At 66.9% G+C, this 17490-nt stretch overlaps 1 protein-coding gene across 2 annotated transcripts; it reads left to right on the top strand.

Annotated features, from left to right (window-relative positions):
- The first annotated feature begins 439 nt into the window (after window positions 1-439).
- Window positions 440-16278, top strand: ZNF787 (zinc finger protein 787). Of its 2 annotated transcripts, none has more exons than XM_070771868.1 (3): window positions 440-602; window positions 8023-8110; window positions 14574-16278. In XM_070771868.1, the coding sequence occupies exons 2-3, from the start codon at window positions 8032-8034 to the stop codon at window positions 15647-15649; spliced, it is 1155 nt and encodes a 384-aa protein (XP_070627969.1). In that variant the 5' UTR covers window positions 440-602; window positions 8023-8031; the 3' UTR covers window positions 15650-16278. The 2 variants fall into 2 exon arrangements, with proteins under 2 accessions (XP_070627969.1, XP_070627968.1); XM_070771867.1 differs by lacking the exon at window positions 440-602 and adding an exon at window positions 878-1128.
- The last annotated feature ends 1212 nt before the right edge of the window (window positions 16279-17490 follow it).

Genomic DNA, 17490 nt, shown 5'->3' with positions numbered 1-17490 from the left:
GGCGCACGGGCTCCGGCCGCCGCGGGCGGCGCCGGCATAGAACGGGTTACAACGATAGAGACGACCGGCGGACCCGGGGTAGCTGAGCGGCCCTGGCCACCACCCTCCACGACGCCTACCGCGCGACCGCGCAGGCGCGAGAGCCCGGCGCGGGGGCGGGGGGCACCTCCCTGGGCACCCGGAAGTCTCCGCCTAACGGGCCGAGCCCGCTCCTCCTGGCCTGGAAGGGGGCGGGGCGCGAAGCCCCTCGTCGCGCAGCGCCATAGAGCGTGGCCGGAGGACCCGTGTCCTAGACGCGTCCGGAAGTGCCACCCTGGGGCGCCCGCTCCGCACCATAGAGCTGGGGGGGGGGCCCCGCGGCAGCTAGGGGGGGGTCGCCGGACTCGCCTTCCTAGAGAGGCGAGGACGGGGTGGAGGCTGGAAGGGGGGTAGGGAGGGGAGGGGGGGAGCGGCGCGGGCGGAAGCGGCCAGGAAGGTCACTTCCGGCCTGGGCGCCCGTCCCCCTGACCCCAGGGTCTGAGTCGCCGCTGCCGCCGCTGCCACCATCCGCGAGGGAGGAGAGAGGAGGAGGAGTGCGGCGCGGCGGCCCCGGGACCGAGGAGGTGAGGGGAGGGCGCGGGGGCGGGGGCCGTGCGCCCGGGGCCGGGTGGGCGCGCGCCTCAGGGCGCCGGGCTGCGGCCGGGGGGGCGGGCGGGGAGGCGGGCGGCGAGCGCGACTGGGCAGGCGAGTGCGCGTGCGCGCCGCGGGGGGGCGGGGGCGTGAGTGAGCGCGCGGCCGCTGACGCGGGGCGGGGCGCGCGCGCCGGGACGGGAGCGCGCACCACGCCCGGGGGCGCGCCCGAGGCGGGCGCGCGCAGCGCGGGCTCGCCGGTGGGGCCGCCGTGTCGCCCCCACCCCCACCCCAGCCTTCCCGGCCGCTCGTGGCCGGAAGTGGTGGCGACTCCCGGGGGAAGTTGAGGCCCCGGTGGGGGAGGCGGCGCGCGCGGGCCCAGCCGGCCTGACCGGAAACGGCGGCCCCCGGGGGACCGGTGGCGGCCCCTGGCCTGCCCGCTCCCCTTTCCCCCCTTTTCAAAGGAGCCAGATCCCGTTGCCGCCCCGGGCGCGCTGCGTGCGGCCTTTGATCCGGCCGGTAATTACGGGCATTCCGGCCGGCGGGAGGCTCATTCATTCGCCCGGGCGCGGGCGGCGGGCAGGAAACGCGTGCGCTGGAGGGGAAATGTTAGGCCAAGGTCAGGCACCGCGTGGCCCGCGGGGCAGGGCGAGGCCGGCGGCCGGGCCCGATGGCCACCCCGAGGCCTCCCGGGCGCCGCATAGCGCCCTTGAGCCCCTGTTCGCGGCCCGGCCATAAAGGGGAGCACCCCAGTTCGTGGAAACGGGTGCCCCTGGGGCACAGGCCAGCCAGGGATGGCGTGATCAGACGGAAAAGTGAGCCACGGCGAGTGTGGACAGAGACTCTTGCGGGCCCATTGGTTGGCACGAGGACAGGGAGATGAAGCAGGCCCGCTGTGCGCGTGGAAGAGCTGGACCAGGCCCATGCGCCTCCTCACCTCCACACTCCTGTCCTCACCCAGGGGACCAGGGAGGGCGCCCCAGCCCCAGTCCAGAGGGGCACTGTAGGAAGGGACTGACTTGGTCTGTGTGCTCCGCGTGGTTCCTGGTGCCTGGACCTGTCTTAGGGATCCAGGGTTAGGATCCAGCTGGGGGTTGGGCCTGCCCTTGCTCCCGGGGAAGCCCGGTTACTGTGGCTTATCTCTTCCCTAAGAACTTAAGCCTCTTTGGCTCAGCTGGCATTCACCCTCCGCCTCTGCAGGCAGGCCCTCCGGCCTGAGCCCCAGAACATTCAGATCTGATTCCTTCTTGTGTTGTCTCTTGTCTTAGCCTCTTACTCCTGGAGGTCTTGGAGTCTAACCCCCGCAGGCTGAGCTAGAGAACTGGAAGGATTCGGCCCAGGGTGGCCCCGGGCGTCAGGCGGCACTGCTGCGTGTTAGCCCTGGGCTCTGGGGTCAGACAGACTGGTTTCAGGTCCCAGCTCCACGTTCATCATCACCTTTTTGACCTCACAGCACAAGGCATTTCTCAGTTTCTACTAGTGAAAAAGAGGGGCTGTACTAATGGCGTTGACCTTGGTAGGAAGGCTCCCAATGCTCTCCTTTTGGAGCCAGCGCACAGCTCTCAGAAGTGGGTGTGAAGCGGGTGCAGAGGCCTCAGGCCGGCCTGGCATTCCCGGGCTCCGTCTCTTCCAGCCCCGTGACCTTGGACCTGCCGCTTCCCCTTTCCCAGGCTCAGTTCCTCCTCAGGCCCCCATGACCCAGAGCACGGTCCACCATCCCTGGGTGAGCCTCGTCCATCAACGCAGCTGCCAGCCCCGCCTGGTGTTGGGCCTGGGACACAGTGGTCCTGGTGCGGTGCTCCGCTAGGGGTGGGGCAGGACGGTGCAGTAGTGGAGAGGCTCGGACGCCCCAGGCAGGGGCTGGGGGTTGCCAGGCTAGCCGGGAGCTGGAGGAGCCCGGGGGAGATGTCTCGAGTCTCACAGGACAGAGGAGCTGGCCGAGAGGCCCCGGGGACCTGAGGGGGGCCTGAGTCCTGGGCTAGTGGCGGCGGTCTTGGTCTTGACCTCCAGTCTCTGCCTGGCTGCCCTGGGTCTTGGGTGGTCCTTTCTGGGCACTCCTGGGCTCAAACGCCCCCAGCCCTGACCCTGGACATGTGTCCTACAGCGCCCCCAGCTGGCCGAGGCTGTGCCTGGGACCCCGCTGTGGCCCTGGCCTCCTTGTGGAGGCAGACTGCAGCCAGGAGCCTGGCACGTACCGCAGAGGCCCCAGGGTGGGGGTGGTCACCCCACTCAGCGGTGGGCTGAGCCCCCTGCACCGGTGCAGGGTTGGCGGGAGTCCAGAGCCTGGCCTTTACCAGAGCTGCCGCCTCCGCTGGCTTCTTTTGGCCAGGCTTGGGTTCTGGGGAGATGGAGGCTGTTCTGGAGGTCTCTGAGGTATCCGTTGGTTTGGGGTTAGGGGACTTGGATACCCCCCATGGGGTGGGGCCGATGACTGGCTCGGAGACGCAGAGCTGGCGCCTGTTTTCAGGTGTGACTCTCGGTCCGTGTGTTAGGAGGCCTCCCTGCCCCAGTTGCGGGGGGTTGCTTGTCTCTCCAGCGGGGCCAGCAGCCCTGTCCTGGTGGCAGAGAGGGCGCCTCTCACCACTGCGCTGCCCCCCGGCTGAGCCGGCTGCTCCTGGGGTCCACCTTGGTGTGGGGGTCTCCTTGCTCTGCCTGCCTGATTGTTGGGCCCACAGAACACTGGCCTCTCTTTGCCAAATGGGGGCTCCTGTGCGGGCTGCCTCGTCACGAGTGATGCTGGGGACCCACACGTGGTCCAGCCTGGAGGCGCAGGGTCAGGCCGGCCAGGACGTCCTGACTCCCTGGGCTGGAGGAGTTTGCCGTCTGCTGAGGTGTGTGTGGACACATAGGGTGGAGGAAGTCAGGGAGAGCCTCCCAGAGATGTGGGCTTGGCTGTAATCCGGAGTAAAGGGAGCCGGTACTGGTGTTCTTGGCGGAGGGGAGGACTGGCCTTGGAGGCTGGGCCGCGGGTGTGTCCCGAGGCCCTGGGAGGTTGGGTCAGCCCTGGACGGGTCTGAACTGGGCTCCAGAGGCCTGTCCACGTTCCCTGGGCGCCCAGCTCCTTGTGGAGCGCGGCCGTTCCTCTCATGATCTGGATGCCAAGCCCTTGAAGATGAGGCGCGGGGTGGAGCATCCGCCCCGGATGGCGTGGCTGGGGGTGAGGCCAACTCCACCCTGGCCACCCACCCACCAGCCCAGCGAGGGCAGCCTCCCATCCCCTTAGTGGCTGTGGGGATCAGGCGGTGCCCACGCTGTGTCCAGTCCTCGGTGTTGTTGTTTGGTCTTGTGTGGGGAGAAGGGACAGTGGAGCTGAGGGAAGGGAGGAGTCTGGGAAGGCTTCCTGGGGGAGGTGCTGTGTTCTCTGGGCTCTGGCGGCAGGTCTCCAGGGAGCAGACAGGGGTGGGGGCAAGGAGGAAAGAAGTATCCTGCAGATACCAGCCAGGACAGCCCAGCGCCCCCAGAGGGAGCGGAGTCTGGCCCATCGCCCGGTCAAGGGGTGACAACCAGCAATGGCCCACATGTGCAGCTGTGTTTTTCTGGCCTGAAGAGTATTTTGTTGTTTTAAGGAATCTTCACTTATTTACCAGCATTTAAGGGCAGACGTGTGGGAAGCTCTAGGAAGGCTGGTGGTGGCCGGGCACTGGAGAGCAGACCCCTGGAAGGCCAGAAGGTGCCCGGCACGTGTGATGTGGGGCAGGGCTCCCAGGAGGAAGTGCGTCTGCGGGCTGACCTGGCAGACGCCGCCCGGGTCTGGAGTTTGGACCTAGTGCAAGGGTCGTGTGTGGGGGTAGTTCAGGTAGGGGGGTGGTGGGACTGAGCTGCCCTTAATAAAACAGACAGCAGCTCCCCTGTGAGGTGGTTGCCGTGCAGACAGGTCACCCTCTTACAGCTCACAGTGACCACGTGCACAGGGACGTGCCCCTGGGGACCACAGGCCCGAGTCCTGTCTGGGTCTGCCCGTCCTGACTTCTCGGGCAAGCGGAGTCACCGAGGTCTCCCCTCCGAGACCAGCGCTTCCTCTTCCTGCTCCTCCAGCTGCCACGGGCTGCACGCGCGTCCATCACCGGTGACAGCCGTTTGGGCTGTCTCCACGCGCGGCTCTTGTGACTTGTGCTTCCGCAAACACGCGCGTGTAAACTGTCGTGCGGACGTGTTTTCACTCCTCTTGGGTTCATGGCTGGAAGGCCCTGCTTCTCCGCAGGCATGCGCGTGCTTTCTGTGGTCATCGCGTCCGGCTGGCGCGCCTGCTCTGGGGTCTGTCTGTGGTCTTGACGCCACGCGGAGCATGTATCTCTTCGTGTGCTTGCCAGTTCCTTGCGTGTCGTTTTGGAGAAGTGTCTCTTCCCATCCTCTGTCCCCTTTCAGTCGACTGATTTGTTTGAACCTAGTGCCTGGAAAAGATGAACCGGTCCGTGGTGTGGGGAGCAGATTTGGAGAGGGCTTGGAGGGTGCAGGCCCCGGGGGTGGGAGTTGGGAGAGGGCGGTGAGGGTGGGTGCAGGGCCCTCCCAGGGTGGAGGCCGAGAGGTAGCCACTGGGCTTCGGTGGCCTCGAGGCTGGGACGGGGGCTGGGGAAGAATGGCCGGGGAGGAGCCGGGGGTCCCAGCTAAGGCCTGAGGGCAGCCCAGGAACAGAGAGGCACGTGGGGCGGGTGGGACGGAGAAGCGAGGGGACAGCCGGGGCAGCTGTCTCCGGCAGCGGGAACCCTGGGCAGGCGCCGGAGCAGGGCCGGCCGGAGGAGGCGGCGAGATTGGCAGCGGAAGAAAGAGCCGGCGGGTAATTGGTGGGCAGGCATCCAGTGCAGGTGGGTGGGTCTAATAACAACAATAATAATAATTTGTCTCGCAGGCCCTGCCGGCTCCCAGGCTAATTGGATCGCTGCAGGGCCCCGCGGGGGTGGGCCTTCGTCTCTGTGGAGTGGGTGGGGGTCAGAGTGGGGCGGCCGGGCCTGACAGGTGTGCCGGGCCGTGGAGCGTCTGGGGGGCGGGGAGGGCAGGACCCACCACCTTCAGCCTCCAGAGACATCAGGTTCCACAGTCGGGCTGGCGCGGGAATCACCCCACTTCCCCCAGGGAGCTGCCGGGTCAGGGGCTGCCCCAGCCCCCAGCTCTGGGTGGGAGGGCTGTGGCTTCCCCCTCCCCCCAGGTCCCAGGGTTGGACCCCAAGGCCCCGGGGCTCGGGGCAACACAGGAGCCCGAGTGGCCGCAGTGGAGGAGCACACGAGTGGCCGGGGCGACTCTCCAGTGCACGCCGTTGGCCCTTCACAGGGATCCAGGGAGTCTCCCAGGGCGCGCTCCGGCTCCTCCCCACCCCCAACCCCGGGCTCCTGGGGTCCCTGCTGTGTGAGGCCGCGGTGGGGGCACAGGGCCCGGCCCCCGAGCCAGAGCGGCCCCCACGAGAGGCCCAGCAGGTGGATGCCAGGGTGTTTACCCGGTGGCTGGCTTTAAGTCTCCCTTCCTGGGGGGGCGGGGAGGGGGGTCACCGCCCTCTGCTCAGGCCAAAAGCAGAATGCAGAGCAGACTGCCCCGGGGCCCGGGTGTGCCGTGCGCCAGGTGGAGAGCCCGTGGGCCCAGAAGTCAGCCAGAGAAGCTGCCGCCTGTGGGGCCCAGTCGGGGCTTCCTGCCAGGTTCCGAGTTCCATCCGACCGACCCCGCCCCCTCCGCTGCGGGCTCTGCCTTGGGCTCCTCCAGGCGTTTCCCAGGGCGCCCTGCGTGGCCGGCGCTTCCCCGAATCGTGGCGACCCTGTGCCCTAGCCTCCGGGTCTCAGACTCTGACCTGCCGCTGGTCGGCCTCGCTGAGGGTCTGTGTGGACACCTCGATCCCACTTAGACCCAGTGAAAAGCGCCCTTCGTTGGACGGCAGCTCCCAGGAGGATCATCGTGTGTGCACCCCCGCCCCCACTCTGTTCCAGTCTGTCGAGGGGCCTTACCCTGCCCTCCTCTGCCCTCCTGGGGCTTCCAGCTGGACTGACTGAGGCGATCAGCAGGAGACCAGATGGATTCTGTTAAGCACCAGCTCGGAAAACCCGAGTGACAGGGCGGGGCGCCAGCAGGGGTCTGCGTGCTGGGGGGTAGCCTGGGCTGCGGTGGGGGAGACGAAGGAAGGTCACGTCTGCAGGCTCCCCGCCCTCTGGGGCGTTGTTCCCTCCTGGTGCGGGACCCTCTGTCGCGGGGGACTTGCCTCCTCCTCTCGGGGAGTCATGGGTTCAGAGGAGCTCCTTGCACCAGGAGCTGGGTGTGGGCGGGGGTCCTGCAGTTCAAGGCCCGCTCCCCGCCCGCCATGGGAATCAGGTGGTGTCTCCCTCACTCCCTGAGCTGCCCCGTCTGGGGGTGTGGGGACCTCTGGCCTCGGGGCAAGCTGCCCAAAACCTCCCTGTCCTGCGTCCCTTCCCCTGGAGCCTGTGGACACCCTGAGGAGGATGGAGGGCCCCCGCCTTCTCAGTGCAGGAAGCGGGCGGAGGTGGATGCTGGCCGGGAAGGCCCTGCTTGCTTGACTTGGACGCAGTTATTCCGGCCCCACAGGTGGCCGCCCAGCAGATAGGTGTGGATCAGAAGTCTCGCCGAGCGGCCCCTCCTGCCCCTGCCGCTCCTGTTTCTCTTTTACTCGTTTCTGACACGGACGGTGCTTGAGTCAGGGCCTGCACACATGTCTTAGTCTGTTTACGGACTCACTGGGACACAAGCCACCCTCGTGAGAGGGACAGTCCACTGGGTGTCACAGAGTTCGGCAGCCACTGCCACCGTCTCGTCCCAGAACATTTCATCACTCAGAGAAGCCCCGTGCCCACATGTGGGCGCTCCGCCAATCCCCGGCCTGGCAGCCTGGCCTCAGCCGGATCTTCCATGGCCTGCTCCGCTCCCCTCGCTGCCTCTGCGCAGCGCTGCTGTGAAGGCGGCCTCAGAGCGGGATTCTGGGGCTGCGTGGGCTGAGCCCCTGTGGTCGGCCTGCTAGGCTGTTCTCACGGCGGCCGTCCTGGTTGGCATGCCCGACCGCCCTGTACCCGGACTGTGGGGTGGTACCCGCTCGGCTCCGGCCGTCTGTCCTGTGGGGTCTGGGGTGGAAGGGTCTGGCGGCCCGTGTGTCGGCGTTCAGCGGGCTGCCTTCCGGACCTGGAGCCTCCACGCTACTCAGGCAGTTCCTGGGCGTCGCTCACCGTCAGCAGCGCCTGCTGTGTCCGGGGGTCTCGGGGTGGCGTGTCCCCGGGCCACCAGCTTCCTGGGAACCCCGTGGCCCCCACGCCCCCACCCCTCCACTCGGGGCAGTCGCCCTGGGAAGGCGGCTGGGGTCCCCAGCTCGGGCTGAGCGCTGCCCGCATCTGTCTTGTGGCCGTCCAGCCGGGGGGCGGAGGGTGCAGCTCGGGCCCCCGCGTGTGCTCTGGCGTCCTGTGAACCCTCTCCTTGTCTCCCCTCCGACAGGGCCCAGACATGGAGCTGCGGGAAGAGGCCTGGTCTCCGGGGCCGCTGGACTCCGAGGACCAGCAGATGGCTAGTCACGAGAACCCAGGTGAGGGGCCCTGGGCTTCTCCCGGCTGACCTCGCGCCCTGCCCGCTTCCTGGAGGCTCGGGGTCCTACCCCGCCTCCCAGGCCCAGCCAGCCGCCTCCCGGGCCTGGTGGGGTCTCCGTGGCCCCCCAGCTGGGAGCCTTTGGGGGCAGCCCCCTCGGCTGCCGCGGGTGGGGGCTCCTCAGCCTGGGGAGGGCCCGGGGGCTGGGGGCCAGGAGGACACAGGGCGTCCGGGTGGGCCTGGGTCCTCCCGGGTTTTCATCTTCATTTAAGACATGGGCAGCCTGCCTTATTTAATAAAGCGTTACCTGGCTTGAGTAACCTCCTCTGTGAGCCCCCGGGGATGAGGCTTCGCGTGCTGAGGCCGGGCCACAGCCTCGCCAGCCTCCACCCTCAGGGGGAGCCGTGGCCCATCTCCCCGGCCCCGGGCTTCCGTGCAGGGCGCCTGTGAAATAAAGTGTGAAGCGCTCTGTGCTGCTGTTGATGCGTCTTCGTGCGTCCCGGCCGGCGTCCATGACCTCTCACTGTGAGGGCTCTAGGCCTGGGGGAACAGACCCTGCCCTACAGGGAGGGCCCAGGCCCTCCTTCACCACGGCGCCCCCCCTCCCTGTTTTTTTACCGCTTTAAAGTAAGATTAACCTTACAGTTGGTTTCCTTCTGGAAACTTCCAGCCCGACAGTGTGGTGGCCGCACGTCGCGCTGCCTGGCCCCAGCAGTGAACCACACTGGGTGGGCCTACACTGCCTGTGCCCGTTTCTTGGAGGATTTCAAAAAGCATCCCCACGTGTTGCAGCGGCTCACCCATAAATTCTCCGCGAGCAGCAAACGCTCATCTCAGCTGACGGACTCAGCGTTTCCCCTGACTGTCCTCTGCCCCCAGCCGCCTCCGGAAGGCGGTTTACCTCGGAGCCCAGAGTTCTGACTGTGCACGCTGTCCACTCAGGCGCTCTCCTGGGCAGACCTTGAAGGGCAGGTGGGCTCTCACCTCTGTTCTGCCCAGTGGTCTGCTCGGGCCCCCACCCTGTGACCCCCTGCGCGCTTCCCAGCTGCTCTGCTCCCCCTTGTCGGCACCCCTGTGGGCCCCTCCCGTGAGGGGCAGTGTGGGACCCCTGCCCTGAGACCGCTGGTGCTGTCTGGTGCGGTGGGGAGGGCCGAGGGGCCCCGGGGGCAGGGCTGTGAGCCCGGGGCATGGGACGGTGGGGCCACCAGGAGCCAGGGCTGGGGCTGGGCTGGACTGTCTGCAGGCTGCAGCCAGGTCTGTGCTGACCACCTCACGGGCGCACTGACCGCGCACGCCCCCCCCAGACCCCGGGGGAGGGGGGGAGCCGGCAGGGGTGCGGGGTGAGAGCTGGCCAGGTCTTCCACGTGGGCACTCAGAGAGAGGTCCTCTGAACACGGATCGTAGGTGAAGAGAAGGCCTGACTGAGGCGGGGAGGAGTCTTCAGCCAGTGGGTTGGAGATAACCCTCCAGGGCCAGGGTCCCAGCCTCACACGGTCAGGCCCGCCTCTCCTATCTCAGTGGCACTAGCATCACCCCGCAGAGTCCCCTGAAATGCTCTGCCTGAGCTGGGGCAACAGCAGACCCCGCGTGAAAAGACAGCAACCTCACCCAGGCAAGACCCACGTGCCCTGGCACAGCCCCGAGCACAGGGGGATGGGGACGAGCCAATGGCCCTCGTGGTGTTAGGGGGCGGGGAGCTGGCCACCAGGCTGCCCTCGGGGGTCACTGTGGGCAGCAGCCGCAGCGGGTGTTCCATGCAGAGCAGCAGCGGGGTGCACAGACTGCCTGGGCCCGCGGCTTCCTGTGTCCAGGGAAAGCACCCGCCATGGAGGCCCCAGGCAGGGCAGGGTCTGCACGGAGGGGCTTCAGGGTCCAGTGGGGACTGCAGTGGGGAGGGGAAGGTACTGACCAAATGGGGTGGCGGCAGAGCGAGGGTCCCTGGGAGAGCAGGTCACACACGCGGCAGAGGACCCTCGAGGAGCTGAAAACACTGCCCAGAATGTAGCCGCCTGTGAATTCAGGGAAGTGGACGTCCAGAGATGGGCAGACAGGGAACTAAAGTTCTGTTCTGCTGACCCCACCCCGCAGGAGCTACTAGAATAAGAGAAAGGGGCCGAGGAGGGTGTCCTCAGATGCGGAGGCTGCGGTGTGTCAGAGGTGCACAACCAGACAGGCGGGACTGTGCGGAGGGGCTTGGAAGAACAAGACCAGGACCGCGCGGCCCAGGGGCAGAGCTCAGCAGACAGCCAGAAACACAGACAAAGCCATTTCAAGACAAAGATGGAGCAGCTGAAGACCAAGTAAAAGTAGTGAGTGCATCGTTCCCTGAGAAAACCTGAAGGTGAAAAGGAGGAAGGTTGTAAAATCAAAAAGAAATAAAGATTACAGCAGGGTTTAAAAAAAAAAAAAAAGGTACTGAAGTTAGTTAAAGAAAGCCCCAAGAAGACAAAACCCTGTATAAGGAAGAGAACAGTGAAACCTACGCGTCTAGAAAACATTCCTGAAATGGAAAAGTTGGGTGTCGAAAGAGCAAGTCGAAACTCTGAGAACATCCGCTCGGATGGATGGTCTTTGAATCAAGTCGCTGGGCTTGAAGAAGCAGATCCCCCCGGGTACCTGGGGAAAGAGCGAAGGGCCCCAGGCAGAGGAGACGGCATTGCGCTCAGCCAGTCAGTGGCGCCTTCTGCCAGCGCAAAGTGGAGGGCTCCTGTTTCTGATTGTTGGGGGAAGGAAAGGGAGGCCGCGGGTCACATCGTATGGAGAAGCGACCTGCACATTGGAAGGGCGGAGCCAAGCAGACCGGCTCCGCGTGGGCCCTTCCTGGAGATCCGCGGGCAGGGAGCGGGGCCAGGCTGGCTGTGAGGTGGGCGCCCGAGTCCTGAGGAACCTCGCTTGGCCGTGCCGGTGTGCGCACCGCCATCCCGATGCTGGTGCTGTGGTGTCAGCAGCCTGGCACAGACGGCGCCTCTGGGTTCTCTCCTCGCCTTGTGAGGACTGGGGATGCGGGCGTCTAAGGAAGACCGCAGAGAAGCCTACTGGCCTGGATCTGTATGGAAAGTGTCAGTTAGAGCTTACAGGAATTTTACCTTAAAAAAAAAAAAAAGCAGTGATCACTTCCAGATTTGGAGCTTGAAATTGTTTCCTGCTCAGAGAAACCAGAGCGCCCTTGTAGATTGGCCGGCTGCAGGTCTGGGGAAGAAAGTGTGGGTGAGCCTGTGGTGGCAGAGGAGCTGTCAAAGGACCCCCTAGGTCCCATCCGGAGGACTCGGAGCCCCTTCAAGGCTCCCACGCACCACAGCTGGCGGGGTGACAGGCGAGGGGTGCAGCCCACCAGATGTGTGTAAATCCGTGGACTCAGAGTGCAGTGAGGAAAGGGAAGGTTACTTGGTCATGCTGGAGGACAACGGAAGACCGGGCAGATGAAGGAAAATGAGGTTCATTCCGCCGTAAACCCGTGAAATTGACCACTGGGTCCCAACCAGCGGGCGAGGGAGCTTCTCAAAACTACTCCACCTACTAAACGTAATGTGGAGCTGACCACAATCAATGCAGGACAAATGCCCTGTCACGACGGGGGCGGGGCCCCTCTGTGCCCGCTGCGTGCAGGGGCCGCGCCGTGCATCCCTCCATGATTCCGTAGATGTCTGAGTTCCTGCGTGTCAGTGGCCCTTGATGTCACAGAAACGATACGCCATCACACGAGAGACGATAATCCATGCTTTTAGTGAGAGAACGGGATTGCACCTTCAGAATGACTGACCACAGAACTGGCGGGGCTGGGCCCCCAGCAGCCCACGAGGAGGAGCTGGCAGCCCGCGAGGGTCCAGAGGGCCGCAGGGCTCCGTGAAAAGAAGATTGTCAGGAAAAGCAAGAGACCGGCGAAGCTGTGTATTACACAGGACCTAAAAGACTTAGATGAAGTCAAAAGTAAAGGGACCGAACTCATGTCTGGGGATGTGCACTTGGGTGATGGCGTGCAGGAACGCGAGGGGGCGGCTCTTGCACGGCTCTTTGGGCTTGGGGTGGGGGAGGGTGCGTGGGACCGGGCACGGAGGGGCTCCGGTAGGGAGGGCGGACCGGGGGCAGCCGCTGACCATCTTCCTGACCTGGACGGGGTGCAGAGTCGGACTCGGGGGTGCACGAGAGCGCGGGGCCCTGCACCCACTGCAGGAGACCAGAGGTCCGCTGGTTGAGGGGCAGGCCCTACTCCCGAGTGAGTAGACACTCCTCCACTGGGCCGTTTTAACACCTGCTCGAAAAGCAGTGCCTGTGGTGAAGGCGGCGCAGTGCCGCCCCCGGCTCAGCCCCACTATCAGCCCAGCCCTGCGGCGCACCCCCCCCCCCCCCCCCCCCCCCGCCCCGAGCTTTCTCTCCTGTTTCCGGACCGGCGCTCCGCCCCTCGCCCCCCACCCGCATCCAGGACTGCTGGTTGAGTCCCAGGGGTCTCACAGGTTCAGGTGGGCTATGTTATGTCCGGGTCCTTGCGATGGCAAATGCGCGTCATCGCCGAGTCATGTCTCTGTTGTTAAACTTTAGGGACAACTTGGAAAGCAGAGCGTGTACTTCGGCCTTCCGCCAATAGCAAGCCTACTTCCTATCCCCTCCCTTCCCCACGCCTTAGGACGTCGTGTGCTTAAGACTTTCTCCTCTTTATCTCCCTTGGCCGCGCTGCGTGGCTTGCTGGATCGCAGGGCCCCGATCAGGGTGGGACTGGGGCCCGCGAGGCAGTGGAGTCCTAACGGTGGCCGCCCCGGAGTTCCCGATTTATGTTGACGTCAAAGTGGAGTGGGCCCCAGGCCATCTCTTCGGAAGCGCCTCCCACCCCGCCCAGGCTTCCTACCGAAGTGATGTCCTGTCCCAGCTCAGGCCCTGTTCCGGTACTCCTCGCGTGGAGCCCTGGTTCTCAAAGCGTCGGTGCTCAGTCACCGGGGGTGGCGCGTGGGGCATCGTCTCCCAGCGCTGCCGGAGCTCAGGGCGGCCACCTGGGATCCGGACTGCGGGCCCCTGGTGCTTCTCCGCCCCCAGGCCGTGTCGCCGCGGGAGGCGGCTCATCTGGCTGGCCCCTCGGTGTCCTCGCTGCGAAGGCCCGAGTCCCCAGCGCCCACCTCGCGGGTCTTAACGCACAGATGCTTACCGAGTGCACGAGGACGTTATCTCGAGGACAGTGTTGGGGCACTTTGTCCCAGGTCGGGTGCTGGAACACGGTCCGACCGCTGGCCCTGTGGGCCTGCAGGCTAGTGAGAGGGGGCGGGAAAACAGAGCTAGGTAGGTTATGGTGGGGTTCACCTTTGAGCGACGCCTTCGCGTGGCACCTGGGGGCGGGGCCGGAGGCTGGTGGGCGGGGTTATTTCCGGGGCGGAACCGAAGCTTGGTGGGCGGAGCTGTGTCCGCGGCCCAGGCCGGAGGCTGGTGGGCGGGGCTATGCCGGGGCGAGGCTGGGTCCGTGTGGGCGGGGCTGTGCCCAAGGGTGGAGCCGGAGACTGGTGGGCGGGGCCGTGGGGGGGGGGGCGAGGCCACGCCCAGGAGGTGGAGCCGGAGGATGGTGGGCGGGGCTGGGCCCGAGCTCTGGCCCCTGGCAGGTGTCTGAGCTGGAGCCCCCTAAATCCGTCTCCATTCTGTAGCTCAGGCCCGAGTCGCACAGGGAAGGCAGATGTCGCCGAGGGTGCACCCAGATCTCGTGGAGCCGCTCATCTCTCCCGGGAGGCCGCCCGGGCGAGGGGCGGTGTAAATGTATTAAGGCTTTGTCGGGCAGTCGGCCCGCGGAGGTGTCCGAGGTGGTGTCCTCGGTTCGCAGGCGCCGGGAACGAGGCCCCGCACTCCTTTCTTGTCTCCACTGGGCACACAGGGCCCACAGAACCAGGGCCCAGGCTGAGGACGTCTGTGATAGAGGTTGCGGGGTGTGGGGTTGCACCCCCAGTTAGTGGGGGGGGGGTAGTCAGGGCTGTCCTGCTGTGCTCTCATTAACCAGTCCGACCCCCGCAGCCACGGTCGTCTTCCCAGAACCCAAATGTGACACCGTCCTTTCCCGGGCCGAGATGAGAGCCGCCTGGTGCTAGGGTCTCCTGCCTCAGGGGTCATTCTGTACTAGGGCCTTACCTAGCCCTCCACGCGCAGCCCCGTTCGATTCTGTTGATTCCTTTAGCAGACATTTCTGGAATCCCCACCAAGTCCCGGGCATTGTTCTGGGTGTGGGGGAAACGGCTGTGAAGGAAGGCGAAGCCCTAGGGGATGGTTATGGAGTGTTTGGTAAAACGCAGGAAACTGGGGGGTGTGGGGATGGGGATTGAGCGAGCACGTCTGCCCGGGGCAGGCCTGGCAGCTGCAGGCCCGGTTCTCGGCGCTCCGAGGTGCCGCCCCCAGCCTGGTGGAGGGGAGCCGGTTCCCGAGGCCTCGCAGCGCGGCAGGGAAGCAGCCCCAGACGCCCTCCGCGGGCTCTCTGACGTCCTCTCCCCGCTTCCTTGCAGTGGACATCCTCATCATGGATGACGACGACGTCCCCAGCTGGCCCCCGACCAAGCTGTCCCCTTCCCCATCGGCGGCCCCAGCCGGCCCTCCGCCCCGGCCGCGGCCGCCCGCGCCCTACATCTGCAACGAGTGCGGCAAGAGCTTCAGCCACTGGTCCAAGCTGACGCGGCACCAGCGCACGCACACTGGCGAGCGGCCCAACGCCTGCGCCGACTGCGGCAAGACCTTCTCGCAGAGCTCGCACCTGGTGCAGCACCGGCGCATCCACACGGGCGAGAAGCCCTATGCCTGCTCTGAGTGCGGCAAGCGCTTCAGCTGGAGCTCCAACCTCATGCAGCACCAGCGCATCCACACGGGCGAGAAGCCCTACGCCTGCCCCGATTGCGGCCGCAGCTTCACGCAGAGCAAGAGCCTGGCCAAGCACCGGCGCTCGCACAGTGGCCTCAAGCCCTTCGTGTGCCCGCGCTGTGGCCGCGGCTTCAGCCAGCCCAAGAGCCTGGCGCGCCACCTGCGGCTGCACCCCGAGCTGTCGGGGCCGGGCGTGGCGGCCAAGGTGCTAGCGGCCAGCGTGCGCCGGGCCAAGGCGCCCGAGGAGGCGGCGGCGGCGGACGGCGAGATCGCCATCCCGGTGGGCGACGGCGAGGGCATCATCGTGGTGGGCGCGCCGGGCGAGGGGGCGGCGGCGGCTGCAGCCATGGCGAGCACGGGGGCCAGGGCGCCGGGACCCCGCTCGCGGCGCGCCCCGGCCCCCAAGCCGTACGTGTGTGTGGAGTGCGGGAAGGGCTTCGGGCACGGGGCCGGGCTGCTGGCCCACCAGCGCGCCCAGCACGGGGACGGGCTGGGAGCAGCGGGGGGTGAGGAGCCGGCGCACATCTGCGTGGAGTGCGGCGAGGGCTTCGTGCAGGGCGCGGCGCTGCGCCGGCACAAGAAGGTGCACGCCGTGGGCGCGCCCTCGGTCTGCAGCCACTGCGGACAGAACTACTACCGGGCGGGCGGGGACGACGACGACGAGGACGACGACGAGGAGGCGGCGGGCGGGCGGTGCAGCGAGTGCCGCGGCGGGGAGGGCCGGTAGGGGCGGCGGCCCGGGGGGGCGGGGCCCCTCGGGCTGGGCGGGAACGACGGCGCGGGACCCAGAGGCTGGGGCGAAACGGACAGAGGGGCGTCCCGGGGGTGCGGCGGGCCTGGGGCGGGGCGCGCGGAGCACCCACCAGGTCGCCCGGCCCCTCCCCGCGCCCGCCGCTCGGCCTGGCTTGGCCCCGTCGGTTCTCGGCCAAGCCCGAATCGAGACGTTGGGTGGGAACTAGAGAGACCAAGACGCGACGAAACCCATGAGCGGAAGACCATTCGCCCTCTTTCCTTTCTCTCGCCGAAAGGGCTGCTGCGAGAACGGCGAGCCGTGCACCCTTTACCCTCGGAGGGGCCCCAGCAGGAAGGGAGAGAGGGTCCTTTTACCCTTTAGAATTTTCTTTTAATCACACTGCCTCCTGCCCCCGCCCGCCTGTTATTTTCTTCCCCTTCGCGGTCCCAGCCTTTCTCCTCTCCCTGCCCTCCCCCACCCCGCCGGGTCTGGGGTCGCGGAGGCGTGCGGAGCAGAGCGCCCGCGTCCCGGGCGACCCCGCGGACAGCGGGTCCCGGCTCATCCCAGGCCTGGGCGCGGCGGGAAGAGGGCTCGGGGGCAATAAATCGCACTATCCGATCGTCCCTCCTGTGCGTGGTTCTTGAGTCCGGGGAAACGGAGGGCCCCGCACCCGGGCAGCTGCTGCTGGGTGCGTGGGTGGGGGGCACCGGCCAGGCCGGAGGAGAGAGGCCGACATCGGCCCAGGCCGCGCGCGTACCCGGGTGCTCCCTGGAGAATGTCCTGGGAGAGTGACCGGCCGGCTCCGGCAGCGGGCTCTGGGTCCCCGCGTGAGCGGCGTCCTCAATCCGGGAGGACGGGCAGGCCAGAGAGGACCTGGGGCGGGTGTTCCGAGCGAGGCCCGCCCACCGCTGCTTTTAAAAGGACTCCGGCGGCCGGGGGCCGGGGGGCGGGGCGGGGCTGAACAGGCCGTGCCTCTCCTCGCGGTGGCGGGCAGCTCTCCCCCGCGCTGCCAAGGACCCCAGGCTCCCGTCTCCACCAGCCCCGGCGGCCCCGCCTGCGTGCAGCGTCTTGGAAGACTTGTCCTGCACCTTGTAGCTGTGTCCCGTCCTCACATCCACTGGGGGAGCAGGGGACAGCCACGGTGTCACAGGTCACCGTAGAGGAGTGCCTGTCTCAACTTCCCAGCGACAGAATTACTGCCTCTAGGAAGAAGCTGGACTCTGGTGGGTGGGCGGGTATCTGCCTACACACCGCCCCCTGCCTCCCAGGAGCCAGCGGGGCCGGGGGAAGACAAGGGTGGGCAGTGGCTTTCTGCTGCTGGGCCACGTGCCAGACCCACAGGTCGGCCCGGGTGGGGGTGGTGCCTGATACCACCCCAGCATCCCGGAACCCTCCGCTGGAGGCCTGGGGACCATGGGGTCTTGGGAGGTGCAGTGGGTGACCCCGGGGAGGTAGGGTCCCCCCAGGGTGTGTTTCCAGCCTGGCCAAACGGTTCCTCTGGGTTCCTCTGACCTCCGCGGAGTGCGGAGCTGACCAACCAGTCGGGGGAGCTGAAGGAGGAAGCAGGGGTTGGGGTGTGTGTCCTCTCAGGCCTGAGTCTCCCCTGGCCTCTGCTGTCCCTGAGCAGGCCCCAGGCCACAGCCCCTTGGGGCCTCGGGTTCGGAAGCCAAAGTCATGGCCGGCCACCGGTGGGCAGGGACGTGTAGCCAAGGAGGCTTCATTAGGACACCTTGTTCTCAAGTGGCCGTGGCCTCGCTTGGAAACGGTGGACCTGGGTCTGTTTCTTCTGAGGTCTCAGACCTCTGTACGGGAGGGAGGGGGAAAGCTGCTGTTTG

This window comes from Bos indicus, chromosome 18, assembly GCF_029378745.1.
Source record: "Bos indicus isolate NIAB-ARS_2022 breed Sahiwal x Tharparkar chromosome 18, NIAB-ARS_B.indTharparkar_mat_pri_1.0, whole genome shotgun sequence".
Taxonomy (NCBI): Eukaryota; Metazoa; Chordata; class Mammalia; order Artiodactyla; family Bovidae; genus Bos; species Bos indicus.
This window is presented reverse-complemented; position numbering and strand designations above follow the sequence as displayed.

Excerpts from the sequence above, each read along its gene's own strand:
- ZNF787 (XM_070771868.1), top strand. The coding sequence starts at position 8,032 with ATGGAGCTGCGGGAAGAGGCCTGGTCTCCGGGGCCGCTGGACTCCGAG. Across the intron at positions 8,111-14,573 it reads GGCTAGTCACGAGAACCCAG|TGGACATCCTCATCATGGAT; the intron begins GTGAGGGGCCCT and ends GCTTCCTTGCAG.